General features: G+C 41.3%; 1 protein-coding gene and 2 long non-coding RNA genes across 4 annotated transcripts in view; all 3 read left to right on the forward strand.

Moving 5' to 3' along the window:
• Window positions 1-14,175, forward strand: part of LOC123510764 — a 118,781-nt gene extending 104,606 nt beyond the window's left edge. For both annotated transcript variants that reach the window (XM_045266125.1, XM_045266132.1), the window contains exons 2-7: window positions 247-442; window positions 4,448-4,539; window positions 5,929-6,104; window positions 6,656-6,824; window positions 7,074-7,224; window positions 7,850-14,175. In XM_045266125.1, the coding sequence (XP_045122060.1) occupies window positions 314-442; window positions 4,448-4,539; window positions 5,929-6,104; window positions 6,656-6,824; window positions 7,074-7,224; window positions 7,850-9,709 (2,577 nt within the window). In that variant the 5' untranslated portion in view covers window positions 247-313 and the 3' untranslated portion in view covers window positions 9,710-14,175. The remainder of the gene's footprint in view (window positions 1-246; window positions 443-4,447; window positions 4,540-5,928; window positions 6,105-6,655; window positions 6,825-7,073; window positions 7,225-7,849) is intronic.
• LOC123510774 overlaps window positions 1-14,175 on the forward strand; it is a 23,304-nt gene extending 9,129 nt beyond the window's left edge. The window contains exon 2 of the long non-coding RNA XR_006676590.1: window positions 9,711-14,175. This is a non-coding gene — a long non-coding RNA (uncharacterized LOC123510774). The remainder of the gene's footprint in view (window positions 1-9,710) is intronic.
• An 874-nt stretch (window positions 14,176-15,049) lies between these two features.
• On the forward strand, window positions 15,050-18,336 carry LOC123510777. Its single transcript, XR_006676591.1, has 4 exons — window positions 15,050-15,172; window positions 16,307-16,466; window positions 16,858-16,990; window positions 17,782-18,336. It is a non-coding gene; the product is annotated as an uncharacterized LOC123510777 (long non-coding RNA).
• Window positions 18,337-20,525: the final 2,189 nt, after the last annotated feature.

Consider the following 20,525-nt stretch of genomic DNA (forward strand, 5'->3'; position numbering starts at 1 on the left):
CAGCGTGGTGGCGGTGGTGGTGGTGGTGGCGGGATAGCCTTGGGTCACTGGGGGTGGGTGGGTGGGTGGGTGGGGTGGCTCGCTACGTATTACATGTAACTGCTGTGTCCTTCATGTGGTTCCAGTTTGACCGGGTTGTATATCAATGCGTGTTTGTTTATCTATCACTTGCTCTTGTTGTTGTTGTTGTTGTTGTTGTTGTTTTTGTTTGCAGAGTCTCATTTTTACCGTCATTATCCTTCACAGACATGGCGGGTCAGTGTGAACGGTGACGGCGGCGGCGGCGGCGGCGGTGTAGTGAGCGGCAGGAGCAATGGAGAGGCGGCGGTGGCGGTGGTGGGTGGCGGTGGCGGCTGTGGTGTTGGTGAGCGCCACGCCTGCACGAGGAGATTGGGAGGACTGTCCGCTGGGATGCAAGTGTACCTACGCCAGTAACAGGAAGGTGAGCCCACGTACTTGTAACTAACCTATGACTAACCTAACCTAACCCAACCTATGACTAACCTAACCTAACCTAACCTAAACTAACTTAACCTAACCTAACCTAACCTAACTTAATTTTGTGACTAACCTAACCTAACCTAACTTCAGCCAGTAACAGAAAGGTGTGTCTACTTATCTGACTAACTTAACCTAACCTAACCTAACCTGTAACTAACCTAACCTAACCTAACCTAACCTACTCCAGTAACAGGAAGGTGTGTCCACGTGCCTGTGACTTTGAGTGTCATTAAACCACACCTTGAAACGAAGACAAAAGTAAAACAACACTAAACTCTATTAAAAGATTACTGTGAGGCTCGTATTTTTAAACACTTTTGTGCTTCACCTCCACTATTTCAAAAGGCATTATTTAAATTCACAATATGTATTTGAGAGCGTTTTTTTTTTTTTTATGGTTCTAGAGACATAGTTACAATTTTTTTACATTATTAACTGGAGAAACACTTGAAAATCCCTACTTGTATCTGTGGCCTTGAAAACAGTTTTGATGAGAGAATATAGCGTTTTCAAGGATGTTTTTGTGGTTCTAGAGGCAGAGTTACAAGATTTTTTCATGATAAACTGGAGAAGCACTCTTGAATACCCCGCTAATCGTCTCTGTGGCCTTGGAAAACAGTCTTGGTGAGAGAGCAAAGCGTTTTTGAATACTGACCTCAAGCACACAATTCTAGCAGTTTACCTACTTACATCTTAACAAGTAGTGTAGTAGGGTGTGTCACCAGTCTGTCCCTCTCTCTATCAGACTCGACAAGGATAAGTGTGAGAGATGTGTGTGTTATGAAGTAAGTGTGCAGAGAGCGAGGACGAAGAGGAGGAGGAGGAGGAGGAAAAAACTTGATAGAGCAAAGAGAGACGAGTTGAGGAAGAATATGGAGAAAATGAGGAAAAGGAAAAGGATGAAAAAAGGTGATTACAGGAAGAAAGAAAAACAATATGAAGAAGTAAGAGAGAAGAAGAAATGGAAGGAACATAGTAGTAGTAGTAGTAGTAGTAGTAGTAGTGTGTGGCGCCTTGTCTGCCGCCTCGTGTGGGATTGCAAGGCTGGTATGCTACAGATAGATAGATAGACCACTATTATTACTACTACTATCCATTTCCTCCAGGGGCAGACAGGCTAAGAATGTGAGTGATGCGAGATAATATGTGTGTTAGTGTGTGTGGCGCCTTGTCCGGCCAGCCACGTGTCGATGGATAATATTTGAACAAGATTGAGTCGGCCTCGTGAAGTACCGCCTTGCAATATCACACCCATCATATGTTTCCTCGAATTTTTGCACTGCTTTGTAAGTGGCGGGATAACAAGACGCATTTCACCAAGACCCCTTTCACCAAGACTTTATATTGATTCCATCTAACTACTGAGAACCTTACGTCATCTTTGTTACGTCCCCTTACGCCACTTCAAACAGCTGTCAATTCTAGCGTATCACAGTGAAGATGTACAAAAGTCTCGTTATTTATTAATTTTGAGCCTGTTCCTTTATTGCCTCCTTTCACCACTTCAAACAGCTGGTAAACTCTGGAACTCCCTGCCTGTGTGTGTATTTCCAACTTCCTATGACTTCACTTCAAATAGTTGTCAATTTTAGCATATCGTAGTGAAGAGATACAAAAATAACCCTCATTATTTATTAGTCTTGAGCCTCTCTGTTACGTTTACACCACTTCCAATTCAAGTATAGTACAACAAAATTCTTGTGAAGGCCTTGGAAAACAGTGATTGGGAGAGGGCAAAGGTTTTAGAATACGAGCTTAAGTGTGTGTGTGTGTGTGTGTGTGTGTGTGTGTGTGTGTGTGTGTGTGTGTGTGTGTGTTAAACCAATCCTTGATGTTTGGCGCTGAGCTAGTCACTTCCTCACATCTGACCTCGATTATTAGTACCTTAGGGCTGAGGACGAGGACACATTCTCTCTCTCTCTCTCTCTCTCTCTCTCTCTCTCTCTCTCTCTCTCTCTCTCTCTCTCTCTCTCTCTCTCTCTCTCTCTCTCTCTCTCAAGTCTGACAATGATTTCTCCTACTCTTTATCTTATTTTTCCTTTCCTTACTTTATTTTCTCTCTCTCTCTCTCTCTCTCTCTCTCTCTCTCTCTCTCTCTCTCTCTCTCTCTCTCTCTCTCTCTCTCTCTCTCTCTCTCTCTCTCTCTCTCGTGTGTACATCTTAAGGGCTAGAATGATAGACGGTTGGTACGTGTGTGTGTGTGTGTGTGTGTGTGTGTGTTGTTTATATCTTGTTATGTATGCGTCATCACTCCTGTTCACACACACACACACACACACACACACACACACACACACACACACACACACACACACACACACACACACACACACACACATTTTTCTCCCTTACCAAATTTATTACCTATTTATTTTTCCCTTTTTTCCTCCCCATCATCTTGTCTCCTTCCTTATTCCTCTTTCATTCCCTCTTATTCTTTCCCTCTCCTCTCCCTCTCCCTCTCCCTTCTCCATTTCCCTCTCCCTCTCCCTCTCCTCTCTCTCCCTCTCTCCCTCTCTCCCTCTCCCTCTCCCTTACATATCACGGAAGCACAAAAGGTAAAGCCGAGATTTTCCCTCCTCCTCCTCCTCCTCCTCCTCCTCCTCTTCTTCTTCTTCTTCTTCTTCTTCTTCTTCTTCTTCTTCTTCTTCTTCTTCTTCTTCTTCTTCTTCTTCCTCCTTTGGTATTAAATATTTTTTCCCGCAAATCTCTTTCATGTCTCTTTTTTTTCCTTTTTCTCATATAAACGAATAAGTAGATTTCTCTCTCTCTCTCTCTCTCTCTCTCTCTCTCTCTCTCTCTCTCTCTCTCTCTCTCTCTCTCTCTCTCTCTCTCATCCACCCTTGATCTTTCGCATTTTTAAATTGTATATAGCTTTAGTGAGTTAGCATCATCCCTTCTCTCTCTCTCTCTCTCTCTCTCTCTCTCTCTCTCTCTCTCTCTCTCTCTCTCTCTCTCTCTCTCTCTCTCTCTCTCTCTCTCTCTCTCCCTTGCAACGCTATTGGTCAGCTTATCACGGTTCTTGGTTCCTATTGGTCGCTTATGTCACCAGGAAAACCAATATCCGATGCGCTGATTGGCCAGGAAGCGAGCGCCACCTCCTCTGATTGGCCACTTTTGAATACGATCTTATTTTATTTATTCTTATTTATTTTTCTATTTTATTTTTCTGCGATATGTTTTCAGTTCACGGGTTTGTCTTTTTTTAATTTTTTTTACGTTTTTGTTCGTATTTTCCGTTTTCTTTTCGTGTTTTGGAATATTTTAAGCTGTTTTTTTTTTCTAGAGTGGCTGTTTGTTTGAGTGTTTGAGTGTGTTTTTTTTGGGGGTGAAAATCGTGTTTTGAGTGCATTTTGAGTGTAGAAGTAATTTTGTTTTTGAGTGTGTGAGTTTTGGGGTGAAAAATCGTGTTTTTTTTGTGTGTGTTTGAGCTTGTTTGAGTGTGTTTTGAGTGCGTTTTGAGTGTGGAAGTGGTGTTTTTTTGTTTGTGAGTTTTGGGGATGAAAAATGGTGTTTTGACTGTTTTTGGGTGTGTTTGAGCATGTTTGAGTGTGTTTTGAGTGTTCTGAGTGTTCTGAGTTTGAATGTGTTTTGAGTGTGCTTGTGAAAATCATGTTTTGAGTGTGTTTTGACTGTTTGAGCGAGTTTAAGTGTGTTTGAGTGTGTTTTGAGCATGTTTGAGTATGTCTGATGGGTTTTGAGGTGAAAATCATGTTTTGAGTATGTTTTGAGTGTGTTTTGGAGTGAAAATCGTGTGTTTGAGTGTGTTTTGAGTATATCTGAATGTGTTAGGATGAAAATCGTGTTTTGAGCATTTTTAGTGTATTTAGGTATGTTTGAGCATGTTTGAGTGTGTTTATGCATGTTTAGATGTGTTTCAGAGTATTTTGAGTGTGTTTTGACGGTAAACAACGCTAATTTTTCCTTCCTCCTCTCTTCTTTTCAGTTGGCGGACTGCAGCCTGGCAAAATTCACCACCATTCCTTCACTACTCAGCACAGAGATACAGGAATTGAACCTTAATGATAACAGCATCATGTGAGTCCACGCTGAACCCTCCACACTGTCATTACTACCATTAAAACCCCCATTAGAACCCTGGCTACCATTAAAAATTTCATTGTTACCATTAGAACCCCATTAGTATCATTAGAACTTCCATTAGAACCCTGGCTACCATTAAAAATTTCATTGTTAACATTAGCACCCTCAATACTACCATTAGAACCTCCATTAGAACCCTGTCTACCATTAAAAATTTCATTGTTACCATTAGAACCCCATTAGTACCCATTTAGAACCCTGGCTACCATTAAAAATTTCATTGTTAACATTAGCACCCCATTACTACCATTACAACCTCCATTAGAACCCTGGCTACCATTAAAAATTTCATTGTTACCATTAGAACCCCATTAGTACCATTAGAACTTCCATTAGAACCCTGGCTGCCATCAACATTTTCATTGTTACCATTAGAACCACATTACTACCATTAGAACCTCCACTAGAACTCTGTCTACCATTAAAAAAATTAATTGTTACCATTAGAAACCCATTACTACCATTAGAACTTCCATTAGAACCCTGGCTGCCATCAAAATTTTCATTCTTATCATTAGAACCACATTACTACCATTAGAACTTCCATTAGAACCCTGGATACCATTAAACATTTCATTGTTAACATTAGAACCCCATTACTACCATTAAAACTTCCATTATAACCCTATCTACCATTAAAACTTGCATTGTTACCATTAGAACTTCCATTAGAACCCTGGCTACCATCATAATTATCATTGTTACTATTAGAATCTTGATTACTACCATTAGAATCCTGCCTACCATTACAATCTTCATTATTACCATTAAAACATCCATCAATACCATTAGAATTCCATTACTACCATTAGAATTTTCATTACAACCCTGTTTATTATTAGTACTTTCATTATTACCATTAGAACCTTGATTACTACCATTACAATCATGTCTACCATTAACACTCCCATTAATCCCATTATAACTTTATCTACCATTAGAACCCTTATTTATTATTTTCTTCTTCTTCTTCTTCTTCTTCTTCTTCTTCTTCTTCTTCTTCTTCTTCTTCTTCTTCTTCTTCTTCTTCTTCTTCTTCTTCTTCTTCTTCTTCTTCTTCTTCTTCTTCTTCTTCTTCTCCTCCTCCTCCTCCTCCTCCTCCTCCTCCTCCTCCTCCTCCTCCTCCTCCTCCTCCTCCTCCTCTTTTGAAAATCAGTGTAAAAAAATGAAAAACACAAACTGAGAGGAAAAGTAAACAAAAAAACACATTTTCTCCTTTTTTTTATAGAGGAAAAAGTAGAAAAGAAAAGTAGTAATATATTTCCTCTTATTCCTCTTACTCTTTCTTTTCGTAACTCCTCCTCTTCTTCTCTCGCTCACCAGGTATTTGGAGAAGGACGCGTTTAAGAAGGCTGGGCTAATTAACCTGCAGAAGCTTTACCTGCGGAACAACCAAGTGCGGAGTCTCCACAAGGATGCCTTCAGGGACCTCAAGATTATGATTGAGCTTGACCTTAGTAACAACAAGATCGACAAACTCCACCCTGAGACTTTTACTGGTGTGTGTGTGTGTGTATTTACCTAGTTGTATTTACCTAGTTGTAGTTTTACAGGGCCTGGGCTTTACGCTGGTGTGGCCCTGTCTCCATATCTACACTTATCCAATTTTTCTGTAAAGCTATGCACACTCTTGGCTGACACCACCTCCTCACTCAAACTGTTCCAAGTCTCAACACATCTTTGCGGGAAACTATATTTTTAACATCTCTCAGACATCTTCCCTTCCTCAGTTTTTTTTTACTATGTGATCTTGTGCTTCTAATGTCATATTCTTCTCTCAGGATCAGTTTCTCATTATCCACTTGATCCATTCCATTAATCAATTTATAAACTTGTATCAGATCCCCTCTCTCTCTTCTCTGTTCCAGGGTTGGTAGATCCATAGCCTTTAGTCTCTCTTCATATGTTATCCCTTCAAATTCTGGAACTACTACTACTACTACTACTAATACTATTACCACTACTATCACTAGCACTACTACTACTACCACTACCACTACTACTACTACTACTACCACTACCACTACTACTACTACCACTACTATTTCAGGATTGGAGAAGCTACGGTTTTTGGACCTGAGTTTGAACCTTCTGTCAAGACTCAATGGGGTTCAGTTTCCTCCACTGCCACATCTTCGGAGACTCAACTTCCGAGAGAACAGATTGACTTACATTCACAACTTCGCCTTCTCCAACCTCAAGATTATGGAGTCCCTCAGGTGAGCTTGGAATTAATGACCCCCTGTGTTTTGATGAGGGTGTGACTTCGTTTGAGAGATGGAGAAAGAGAGAGAGATAAGAGTTTCATGTGTTTTGTTGGGGAAATTTAAAAAGAAGAGGGATTAAAAGGATTATTTCAAGCTTGGTATAGGAAATTAATAAAACAAATTATTTTACTCATCTCATTGTTCTTAATTTATTTGTTTATTCATTATTGGGTTGCCATGACACACTCTCCCTTTCCGCAGACTGTCAGGGAACCAGCTGGAGGTAATTCAGCCGGAACTCTTCACCAATAACACCAATTTGAAAGAACTGGAGCTGCATGACAACCTGTGGGAGTGTGACTGTCGTTTGAAGAATTTGGTGCGCTGGGCCAAGAGGAAATTACTTCTTCAGGTGGGTCCTCTCTGCCTCTCTTAAACCCTTCAGTACCATGACGGGTTCATTTATTCATTATGTTTACTATTTGGTGATTTGCAGCTTCAGAAACTTATGTGGGGGATTAGAATATTGGAGACTGTGGCTGTTAATCTTCTAACCTCTATAGACCCTTCCTAATGTCAATAAAATGGTCTAATCACACCCAAAATTCACATTCAATATTCATTCTGCTTACTGTTTGGTGATTTTATACAGCTTCAGGAACTTATGTGGAGATTAGAATAGTGAAGACTGTGGGTGTTATTCTTCTGCCCTCCATAGACCCTTCCTAATGTCAATAAAATGGTCTTATCATATACAAATCTCAAGGTAAAAATGTTACTTTAGAGAGAGAGAGAGAGAGAGAGAGAGAGAGAGAGAGAGAGAGATGGACAGACACACACACACACACACACACACACAAATGCACATGCATATCTCAAAATACTTACCTCAGAGAGACAGAAACACACACACACACACACACACACACACACACACACACACACACACACACACACACACACACACACACACACACACACACACACACACACACACACACACACACACCATTACTAACCCTTCCTCCCATCCACAGAAACATGTGACCTGCCACTCCCCAGAACGCATGTCTGGTCGCAATCTGAGGGACGTGAGTGAGGATGACCTGGCTTGCCGTCCTGAAGTTGAAGTCCCACAGGTCGACATCCCCGCCGCACCAGGTCAGAACGCCACACTGACCTGCCTAGTCCGAGGTGACCCTTTGCCTAGAGTCCGCTGGGTTCACCATGGTCGGGTCATAGCAAATTTATCGGTTGGTAGATTTTCTGGGCCAGAGCAGATCTATCTCATTAAGGAGGAGGTTGGGTCAATACCAGAAGAACGGGTCACTAGTTTAACAGTGACCCAGGTAACAGAGAATGACCTGACCTTCTATACATGTGTGGCGGAGAATATAGCTGGATTGGTGGAGAAAAATGTGTCGCTAGTGCCTGCCTCTGTGACGTACCCTGGCGCTGTCACTCCTCCGGCCACCATAGACCTGTACCTCATCATTGGGGTGACGGTTGGTGGTGCCGTGCTGCTCCTCCTTGTGTGTATCTGTGTGTGCGTGTGTGTGCGGCGGCGGCGGCGGCGTGCACCGAAGCCTAAGGTGAATGGGGCAGCCGGGGCGACACACACCCGCCATGAAAATGTGATGATTGTGAACCCCGTCGAGAAACCGCCTCGGAGATATGAGAAGGTACCCCAGACTGACCTTGAAATGACTGGTCTGGGGGGCGGCGGCAGCGGCGGCGGTCACAGAAGCTACGATGAGGTGGACTACCCCCCCGAGGCCGCCCCGCCAAACCTCCGCACACCCTTGGCCACCCTAGAGGAGGAGGATGATGACCCCCCATCTCACAACACCACCATGGAGGCTGTCCCAGGCCCCCCCGCCCCTTCAGACTACTGGAGCCACTACCCTGATCTAGTGGATATGACTCGGCCACGTGCGACGTCACCCCCTGCCATGCCCCACCTCCCCTACCGCTCCCCTATAGGTCCTGGGGAGTGGCGGTACAGCTACGCCCAGCCCTCACACTACCCAATGTCAACTGATTACTACACCTCTGGCTACATATCCCCGCCAGGTGGCCCTCTCCCTCGCCCCGGATATGTCACCCTGCCCCGCCGCCATCGTTCACCTTCCTGGGCTGGCCCCCCTTCAGCAGAGATCACAGTTCCCCCTCCCGCCCCAGCCAGTGAGTGTGGGGATGTGCGTCTGCCTTATGACCCGATATACGACACACTCGGCCCTAGAACAACAGCTGACGGGACTTCAAGAACTGACCTGACTCGAGCTGCTCTCCGGGTCACTGAGGCTTTCTCCCGCCCAACGCACACCCCTCCTAACTCCCCACCTCACTCCCTCCCCCCATACTATGCCCCACTCTCCAGCCACCCTGCCTCCGCTCCACACGCACAGCCAAAAAGCCGCATGCATTCCTCCACTTTGCCTCGCTCCACGCCAAATTTACTAGAGGGAAGTGGATTGAGTGGTTTAAGCCTCCCTGCACAAGACTCCCCAACCACTTCCTCTCACCAAGCCTCTCCACTTTACACCAAGAAGTCCAGCCTCCACCAGTCACCCAACACCACCTCCACCTCCACCTCCTCCCCTTTCCGTACCTCCTCCCCCTTCCAAGTAAACGGAAAGAATGCTCCATCAACTGCTAACACCTCCACTGACTCTATCCTTGACTCATCCACCTCCTCTTCCAACAACAACAACAACAACAGCGTCAATAAGAACAATAACAACAACAAGGGGGGTGGAGGGAAGAAGGTGCCACCCAAGCCGCCTCCTAAGCCAGCTGGAAAGAGGCTCTCCACTTCCTCCATTCCTGGGGACGTGAAAAAAGGTGAGAATGGTAAAGTCTTCCAGGATGAAGGGCCGGATGGAACTGAGGTGTGAGAGAGAGAGAGAGAGAGAGAAAGAGAGAAAGAGAGAGGTTGTAGTTTGTGGTTTGAGAAATGCAAGTTTGAGGTCTTAAATGAGTGAATAGACATTTTGTAAGTGAATAAAGTGAAAAAAAAAAATCATCTCCTAGACAGTGAAGTGAGTGAGATGTGTTGAAAAGTATACCCATAATGTGGCACAAGGAACACTGAACACTGTAATGCAAGGAGAAGTGACAGAAAGAGAAAAGTGAGGCATAGAAAGCAAAACAAGGACCATAGTGACTAAACCGAGTGGTGATGGCCAAACTGTGGTGTTGAGAGGTGAGGGAGAGACCTGTGTGTGTGTGTGTATGTATGTATGTGTGTGTGTGTGTGTGTGCCTGGGTGAGGGTGTTGTTGAGGTGTTGAGGTGTGGTGAGAGACAGAGAGTGTTTATGTACTACAGGGAAGTGGACTGTGTGTGTGTATAGTGAAGTGAGTGGAGGTAGATTCAGTGTCCAGCCAGCCACTCATGGAACAGTGGGTGTGTTTGATAGCATGGCTTGTGGCAAAGACATTGGAGCAGTGTGTGGCGTCTGTGTGGGCTGTTGATGCTGTTTTATTACTCTGCTAGATAAAAAAAAAAGTATATAATATGTATATAATATACATATATACACACATACAATGTATTTTCATAATGCAAGTAGTTGGAAATTTTGTATGTTCATATTTATTGAGGAGAGAAGGCTTGAGTGAGCAGCCAAGCAGGTGTGTTAGCAGGTTAGCAGGTTTAGCAGGTTCTGTTGTGTTTCCCTCCCAAGCGCTGCATTCCTTTGTGCAGGCAGGACCAGGTGGCAGTGGTGGTGGTCAGGTAGGGTCAGGTCTTGCTGTCACTTGTTACTGAGAGATACACTTATCCAATGACCTCACCTGCTGGCCACCCCACTGCTACACACATGAATAGTTTTATGATACAAGTGAAGGGGATTTGAAGCCATAACAATAACAGGAAATGACATGCAAACAGTTTCCTGGCAGCCTTGAGGAGTCCATTCCCTGATTTCCTTTGTTTCCCCATGACTGTGATGCTTTGAGGACCTCCCTATGTTGTCTCCCTTGTTTAGGCTGCATGTGTCTGCTGCTACTGCTGCTGCACGTGTATGGCCGTCCCTCAGGCAGAGTAGAGGTTCAGTAGTGTCCAGTGAGGCCAAGTGAGCTTATTGTGGTGTGAGGATGCAAGGCCGAGTGTCTGTCTGTGTGTCTGTCTGCCGCAAATCGTCAAGTACAAAGTTGTTGCTAATGGAAGGAATAGATGGAAATTTTTTTGTAGGTAACCTGTCCTCCATTTATTACAAGTTTTCTTCGGCTGTTTATTATGACCAAGTGTTCTCCTGCGTCAAATATTTTCCTCTGTCTGCTTGTCTGTGTGGATTTCAGCGCAGCATTCTCCAACATTTCAGGGTTCACATTTCAACAACTTTTAACCTCTTCAGCACTGGGACACATTTTTATTGCAAGTTTTTGGATATGATTACGCCATTTTATTTACATTAGGAGCAAGTTATCGGGGTTAGAAAATTAATGCACAGAGTCTTCACCATTTTAATTCACACATAAGTTTCTGAAGCTGTGTGAAATTGCCAAATAGTAACCAGAATGGATATGAAAAATGTGTCATGGTACTGAAGAGGTTAACAGGCTGTAGTAGAAGTCATTGGGGTGTTCCAGGGCATGATTTGAGTGGTTTGATGATTCTAGCAACACCTGTACAAGAATCCTGCATCACCAGCCACCGATGGGAAGGAAGCGTCTCTGAGGACCCAATCAATCTCTTCTGGTCCTTGGAGAGTCCTGCAGTGGTCCCGAGTGTTTCAGAGTGTGAGCCTCAGTGAAAAGTTGCAATTTGACACTAAGAACTTGACTGCATGCATTTCCTTCAACCTTTCTGTTTTCCCTTCTCTCTATTTCTTTCCTATCTCTTCCTTTCATTTCTCCTCTTTTTTTATTTCCTATTTCTCCTTTCCTCTCTTCTTTTTTTTTTTTTTTTCTTTTTCCTTCTTTCGGTTCTCAAATGTGAGCTTCGGTGACAAGTAGCAGTTTGACAGTTGGATTATAAGTTGAGTTTTGTTTCAGTTTTCTGCCAAAGCACTGGATGGAAAATGTTCAGTTTACCAACATCCTGTGTGACTGATTTGTGTCTTCAACGCTAGACACTTCCTGGGAACTTGTTGGCTTTGTGGCTCCTCAGTTGTCAGTTGTGGTTTGTTTGCGTGGCTGTTTATAAGTGATGTGTAAAGTGTACATAGGGTGAAGTCCATCCTTTCCTGTGTTGGACGGATTTGAGTTGCTGTTTCTCTTCAGTGAGTTGCCGGAAGTCAGGCGGTGCTCCTCATCTTTAGTTACTAAGGTGTGTTTTAGGTTAAAAGCTTTCTTTTCTTTTTTAAGCAAGTTTTTTTTTAATTTATGTTAGCCTTACCATATTATGTTTTCAGTGGTGTGAGAATTTGTGCAAGACACTGTATCCTTATTTTCTATGTAGCCAAAGCAATCATGTGACTTTTTTTTACCATAGACTGGTCCCGGAAGACTGTCTTAACTTTTTACTTGTCTGTAAATTTGTGATGCTGGAAACTGTGGGCACAAAACTATTGGTGGTGTGAAGACAGTGACAAGCCAGGCAGTGCTGACACCAATCACTCACAAACTGTCACTGCTCCAATTTGAACCAGTTTAGACTTTCAGAGAATTTTCCCTCTTTAAGTTGTGTCGTTTTTTTTAAGTGAGTGAAGGTAGATTCTTAGTGAAGCAAAAGTTCTTCACATACCAAAGGACAAAATCTCTCAATGCATCAAGTGAGAGAGTGTTCGTAAGCCACAGTCTGCCAGCACTGCACTCCAAGGACTGACTTGCTTGGTTTAATGAGTCCCTGTCTGTTTCCTTATTGTTTACCCAGACTGTCACTATCCACTTTTAACGCTGGTTGCCACACTGCCTGGGCGCGGCAAGACGGAAGGTTCAGCTGGACAACACAGCAACACAACGCATCCTCCACTTAGGACAGAGTATATTTTTGGCAAACCGTTTGTAGTGCCGGGATTCGTGGAGGCAGAGGTTGGATACTTACATATAGGAGTGGTGACTTCATGTGCGTTCAGTTAATTTTTTGTACCAATAAGTGTCGTCGCTGCTGCCGCTGTGCTGCCGGGGAGACTTAAGAGACTCTAGTGCCAACTGTGGGGTGATGGTGAGGCAGAGAACCTTCATCCTACACCTGTCAAATCTATATTAACGAAACTCACCTGGAATGCGATCCTGGCCCCGTCAATTCCTGATATGTACAATACTGTGTTGTCACTCCTTCCGTCTGTCTGTTCGTGTGTTGCTTTGGGTTCCGTGAGGCGCCTCCAGTGGGCAGAATAACGTTATATGTTTGTACACGAATGCAATTGAGTTTCTTTGCATGGTGTTATGTATTGGAGTTCTGAGTGCAAGTCTACTTAGGCCAACACACTTTACATCTTTTTTTACATTTCTATATGAGTTGAGAGCAAAGCCAAACGTGTCCTCTGGTTGCTGTGATGTTGAAAAGAGAAGAAATGCTCGTGTTTTTACTGAATTTTTTTACCGTACTTGAGTTTTTCCCCTCCCTTCCATTCCTACTTATCCTGTTCCATAAGGTTGAAGTGGCTCAGGGAAGTGTGTGGTGCCTGCTGTCCACATTCCACCAAACTATAACATCGAAACTAAATTACCGCGACAATCATAACAGTATTTTGGAGATGAAAAGTTTGATTAGCACTAACACCAAGGAATTTCATCGGATATAAATGAAGAACAAACTAGATAACAATGATTTATGGAGAGTATAGAGACAATGATGAGTGGATGGTATAAGTCAGGCTCATATTATAAAGTACTTCTGCTCTCCACCTTCACTATTTTCAAAGGGCTGTAGTTGAAATGACACAGGTTTTTAAGGATGTTTCTGTAATTCCAGTGACATGTTAAGTTTTCTGCATTACCAACAGGAAAAATACTCTTTAGAATTTGGTCAATTATCTTTGTGGTTTATTTTCAAAGGGCTCTAGTTAAAGTGACACAGGTCTTTAAGGAGTTTTCTGCGTTGCCAAGACGAAAAATGCTCTTTAGAACCCAGCTTATCATCTCTATGGTTTATTTTCAAAGGGCTCTAGTTGAAGTGACACAAGTTTTCAAGAATGTTTATGTGATTCTAGTGACATGTTAACAAGTTTTCTGCATTATGAACAGGAAAAATACTCTTTGGAACTGGACTAATCATCTCTGTAGTCTTTGAAAATGGTCACAGTGAGAGAGGGAAGCATTTCTGAATATGGTCTGTGGTGGCAGGAGGGGGCCAGAGGGACCAGACACGTCCACTGCGCTGTGGAGACGAAAGCCATTATTGTTAAAACATTCCTACTGAAACTGTCATTACTATAAGGCACAGATTGAAGTAATAAAATGTATAAAATCAAACTGCAGCTTTTTACCCACTCAAAAACCTTCTACCAGCAAGACATGGCAATAATCTTACATACGATTATGTAATGTGGTTGCCTCAAACACACACACACACACACACACACACACACACACACACACACACACACTAACTCCTTCAGTACTGGGACACATTTTTTACCTTGAGATTTGGATGTGATTAGACCATTTTATTGACATCAGAAAGGATCTATGGAGGGCAGAAGATTAGCGGCCACAGTCTTTACTATTGTAATCCCCACATGAGTTTATGAAGCTGTATAAAATCACTGAATAGTAAGCAGAATGAATATAGACACGCGTCATGGTACTGAAAGTGTTAAGCATGTAGCAATATAGTTATGATTATCTATTTTTCTGCTGATGGAGTGTTATAGGAAGACAAAGGTATTTATTTGTAACATGATGTAAAGGAGTGGGTGAGTGTGAGAGAGCGAGATGATTAGGGAGAGCATGGGAGAGGAAGGGGAAGCGAAAAGTGGATAGTTTGCCCAAGAGTTAGTGAGACGCGGCTTGTTGGCTCCGTAGAGTTTTTGCGGGTGAGTGACAAGGTACTACTACTTCTGTTGCTGCTGCTGCTGTTACTGTTACTACTACTGCTTCTACTACTACTACTACTACTACTACTACTACTACTACTACTACTACTACTACTACTACTACTACTACTACTACTACTACTACTACTACTACCATTACTACTGCCGCTGCTACGAGAGAGAGAGATTCTAGTCTTTCGTTATATATTCTAATTATATCTCCTCCCAGTTTTTATTCAATTATATATCAACTTTCAAGAAAAAGGACGCGAGTGCTGATAAAGACAAGTTCAAGACAGAGATCAAGACAAGCTCCCCCCCCCTCCTTGTCCTCGCCCTCGCGATTGCCTGCACTGAGCTAGCCCCTGCCTCGTCATGTTTTCCGCTTTCCTCGCCGTTTCAGGTGTCATGCAGCCTCCTGACTCGCCACATAGGTACGTGAGAGACTCAGGCTCCTCAAGGTACAGGTGTCATGACGGATACAAGACAGGAAGATAGGAAAAGATAAGATGTGTTCCTGTCAGCTGTGTTTGCATGTTTGCCTCTTGTCACTTTGGCGTGTGCATGGCTCTCAGAACGGATTTTAATAATTACCTTAGATTTTGAGGAAAGTTACCTTAGATATAAATATTTTACCTCAGATTTCACTCAGCAGTACTCTAGAATTACTTCAAATATATTAGCTAATTTGTATTTTTTTTTTTTTCCACCAGTAGTAATTCCAATAATGGCACAAATTCATTTATAGTCTAAAAGGTTAGAATAGAAAAATTGACAGACAATTCAAAATGCATATTTAACTAGAAAAAGGGGTTCCTCTGAGCCCAGCCCTACAGAAAGCAACATTCACAACACATTTACTTCATTCATGATACCAAAATCCAATCAACATGTCCATAATGCACATAATTGCCAGTTTGACTGGACCAAAGCAATATAGACATAACTGTGGGTTTTAAAAGAAGTTAAACACAGCACTTTGACATTAATAATAAGACATGTTGTTAAGCCACAAAATTTGTTTTAAAAGGAACTTGTAGGTGGAATGCCTAACTTCATAGAAACTGTTTTGGCAAGAGATGAGATGTGAAGCTTTCAGTTTATATTATAAGTGAAAAACAGACCAACAATGAATGATAAACTAAGCTTTCATTCATCTCCCCCTGAAGATAAACTAGCCTGATATCTTGTAACCTAACCTAACTCCCCATAAGGCAATTGTAATATGAATATCTGCCATATTATTTTCTTGTACCAGGGCAGTCACCAACACAAGACACCAACAAACTAATGGTACAATAAAACAGGTCACACAAGGTACTTATCATGCATGACCTTACCTATTCTTGCTACCACTGCCTCTAAATTTCAGTTGTTTTTATCCTAGATTTGTTCGTACTATGCCCTTCTTTATTACCCTTTGACACCAAAACATTACAGAGGTGACCAAAAGTAGAAGATTCAATGAAAAATATAAATTGTGATCATTTTTTTTTTTTTTCTCTCTCTCTCTCTCTCTCTCTCTCTCTCTCTCTCTCTCTCTCTCTCTCTCTCTCTCTCTCTCTCAGACATCAGGTATCAGTAATGAAGTTTGTGGTGGAACCTGTGAGCAAGGATTGAGGATGGCTATGAAGGCTGGTTGGTCTCCGTAGCCAGCCTGATAGTATCCACACCACTCTAATCACCATTATTTCCACTAAGGGAGGTGGCACACCACATCTCACGCAGGTAAGGTTGTGTGTGTGTGTGTGTGTGTGTGTGTGTGTGTGTGTGTGTGTGTGTGTGTGTGTTTGTAGTGAAAGAGTTAATGAAATTTTGTAATGAAGAAAAGATGAAATGATTGAATAGTAAGATGTAAAGATTCTCAGTTTTTCTCTGTGTTTGTGAAAGATGAATGTGATCAGTATGTGTGTTATTGATTTCTTGTGAAGGCATCTTTGTCACAGGAGGAAGGAGAGATGAGTGGCTGACTTGTATTTATTTGTTAGGTATTTGTGAGTGCAGTTTGTGTGTGTTTGTGAGTGGTGGTGTTTGCATCAGTATGGAGGGCTGAGTGGCTGAGTTGCACATGTTCCCTGGGTGTTGGTGAGTGCAGTGATGGTTTGCGTTTTTTCGACAGGATGTGCTGCACCGGTGGTGTGGCGTTGAGGGAAGCGCCTCTCTGTATCTCTGCCCACCACTTTATTGAACACACATGAAGGTGCTCCAGAGTTTCAAGAAGGGAGTGGCACACACACTTTGCTGCACTCCAAGTAAGGGAAACAAGTTGTCAAGTAATAGTTATTTTGACATTATCCCCAGTTTTGCTCATCCCTCCAACTGCTAACTCTGTACATGGGCCTTATCCGTCTTTGTATGAAGTACTCTTTGCATGTTTGGGGAGTTCCACTCACACAGTATTGTTAGATAAGATGGAATCAAAAGCTTTTCATCACATCAACTCCCCTCCTCTGACTGACTGTCTTCAGCCTTTTTCTCACTGCCAAGATGTTGCATCTTTTTTATTTTATTGTTATTTTCATGCTATCTGCTCTACTGATCTTGCAAACTGCATGCCTCCCCTTTTCCTGTGGCCTTGGTGCACACTTTCTTCTTCCTGTCACCCCTATTCTGTCCAACTCCCTAATACAAGAGTTCATCAGTATTCTCAATCATTCAGACCTTTCTCTGATAAACTCTCCCTGCCTACTTCTGTATTTCCATCTTGTTACGACTTGATTTCTTTTAAGAGGGAGGTTTCAAGACATTTGCTCTGTCTTTTTGGCTAATTCTGTACCAGTCTTTTAGTGAAATTGCAATTCAAGTGGGCTTTTTTTTTTATTTGTTTTAATATTATATACTTTTGTTGCCTTTAGCTAGTTTCCCTCTTGCATAAAAGAAAAAATAATAGTGTGGGTTTGCTTTGCTGGGTTTTTGACACACCTTCCTGTACCACAAATGTGATTACAAGTGAGCAGTTTTCACAATGTCAGATCAATCAGATGACATGAAGGTAAATGATTGCTAAACATGAACTTTTGTTGACTCCTTTCTTTTGTTGCAGGCTTTGGAGGTCCAGCGGCACACCACACACTGCTTTCATATACGTGTGGGGAGAGTGAAAGACTAAGAGTGGCAAGGATGGAGGATGCTGCAACATTCACACCATCATTGGTTCATGCTTTATTTTTTTTTTGTGTGTAAAGTAGTGCACACAGTTTTAACTGAAGGATTATATGTCATCATTCATATTTGTAGATTTCATGACCTAGCATTGTGTTGACTGTGCATCAGATCACTTCATTACATGTAAGTGTATATTTAGGTACAAGGAGTAACGGTTTATGAAATTTGTGAAAAGTGACTTACAAGAGATCTTGCATTATGAAGATTTGTTTCAAGGTCTTTGTTAATTAGCTTTCTTTTTTTCTTTTTTTCTTTATTTTTTAAATTTTATTTATTTATTTTTTATGGTAAGGCCTGTAGCGCCTGTAAGCACACTTGAAGAGTGTATGGGAAGCGCTGTTCAACTTCCACCCATTAGTGGGGCAGGCAATTTTATTTATAGTGGTACCCATATTAGGGCCCATATCACCGCCCAAGCTCATCTTGACTGTAACCACCTAGAACCTGGGTATCATGGTGACATGTAGGTAACTTTAAACCACTTGACAAATGGCAAAGTGTTTTAAGCCTGTACGTGGTGGGATTCGAACCCACGCGGACGTCTGCCCGATCCCACGCTCACCACCTTATCCACTATGCCACCGCCTAGTTGTGTCAATCTTAACAGTCCAGATTGTACAGACATGAACTATTGTCCATTCTGCTTCCTTCAGATTGAATTTCAGTCAACACTGCAAGTTGTGTATGCATGTGTGTGTGTGTGTGTGGCAGCTTTGTGGGCAAGTGTGCCAGTCATTCCTTGATGTCAATGTCTTTCATTTAGGGAAAAAATGTTGTGTGTAATTAAGTTTATATACATTTTTGAGTGAGAATGTTTAGACTGATTAAACTTTCTAGAGCTTTGCTGTTACTGTTCTGTGTAAGATTTCAGGGGCTGTATTCTACAAAACAGTGATGTGATCGTAGCGAGACAAAATGGTGCAATTTAGACAAGTCCCTCAATGACAGTCTCTAATCTTGTGACTCATCATAAGTGCCAAGACAGGGTCCAATCTGTTGTAGCATCACCAACTGCCACAGTACTATCACTTTTCCCCAAACTCAAACAAACCTTGCCTTGCATGGCCTGCATGTATCACGTGTCAGGCATAATCTTCTGTTTGTCATGTTTCTTTTGTTTGGATACACAATCTAACTATTCCCAAATTAATAATATGATGCCAAAATCATTTAGATTGTAGAAAATTATGTCAAAGGAGCTATTTCTTTCTATACATATATAAAGTTAACAAATAATGAGCCCAAAGACCAATATTGGAGTGATGGTCAGGCATTGAGTGAGACTTAGGGTGACTGTGTAGAATGCAGCCCCAGAATGATGGTCTGTGTTTTGTATGCTTATGGTGACAATGTAGTGTTGCAAGGGACAACATGCTGTTTGAGAGCAATGCCATTGTGAAATTCTTAAAATTCATTTTAGAGTTGATAGTTCCTCACAGACTTTGCAGTGAAAATGATCTCAAAATACTTTTAGAACTTGTAGTTATTCAAGACTTGTGCAATGAAAATGCTCTCAAAATACTACTCATGTTCTTATATTATTATTATTTTTTTTTTTTGTCATAAGACAAATGTATGGATGGCAATGATAGGTGGAATGAGGTAGAATTGTTCATACAGGGACTGCTGCCATGGATGTGCAGGCCTCATGGTCCCTGTAACTTTCATCATTTTTGTTTCTCTAATACTTTTGAAATAATTTTGTATTTGAAAATATTCCCAGAGTAATGTGATACTTGAAAATATTGTTCCAAGTTGAAAATTGCATAAATTGTTGTAAGTTGAAAATGTAAAAATTAATTATATATATAAAAAAAATGAAAAGAAAAAATAATTATATAAAAAAAAATTGTAAAAATTTTCTAATTGTAAAAAAATAATAATTCTATATAAAAAATTGTAACAATTTTCTAATTGTAAAAAAAAATAATTCTATATTAAAAAATTGTAATTGTAAAAAAAAAAATAATTATATTATATAAAAAATGTAAAAATATTCTAAGTTGAAAATTTTGGTAGAGTTTTCAGAGGATTGTTGTGTTGTAAAAATGTGTTGATTTTTTGTAAAAATTTTCTAAGTTGAAAATTTTGGTAGAGTTTTCAGTGGATTGTTGTGTAGATTTTTTGTTTCAGCGGATTGTTGTGTAGATTTTTTGTAAAAATTTTCTAAGTTGAAAATTTTGGTAGAGTTTTGAGAGGATTGTTGTATAAAAATGTGTTAATTAAATGGAAGGGAGACTCCTCTTTGTATTTTTAACCAAAATATACATCTGCACTTTCTCCGGAGACTCTTCGGAGTATTTATGACTTAGCACAGTTTTTTGGGCCAGTTTTGGGCCCGTTTTTTGGGATTTTCAGCAGTTTTTTGGGATTTTCAGCAGTTTTTGGCTATTTTGGGCAATTTTTTTTGGATTTTCAGCATTTTTTGGGGATATTGGGCCATTTTTTTCAGCAGTTTTTGGCATCTGTTGCTTTTCAGTTTTTTGTTGCTTTTCAGTTTTTATTTTTTAGCTTCTTTTTTTAGCATTTTTTTTTTTTAGCATTTTTAGCCATTTTGCAGCAATTTTCTGCTGCTACTTTTAAGCTTTTCAGACAGATTACTACCATTTCAGCATAACATTT

The sequence above is a fragment of the Portunus trituberculatus genome, chromosome 4 (genome assembly GCF_017591435.1).
Source record: "Portunus trituberculatus isolate SZX2019 chromosome 4, ASM1759143v1, whole genome shotgun sequence".
Taxonomy (NCBI): Eukaryota; Metazoa; Arthropoda; class Malacostraca; order Decapoda; family Portunidae; genus Portunus; species Portunus trituberculatus.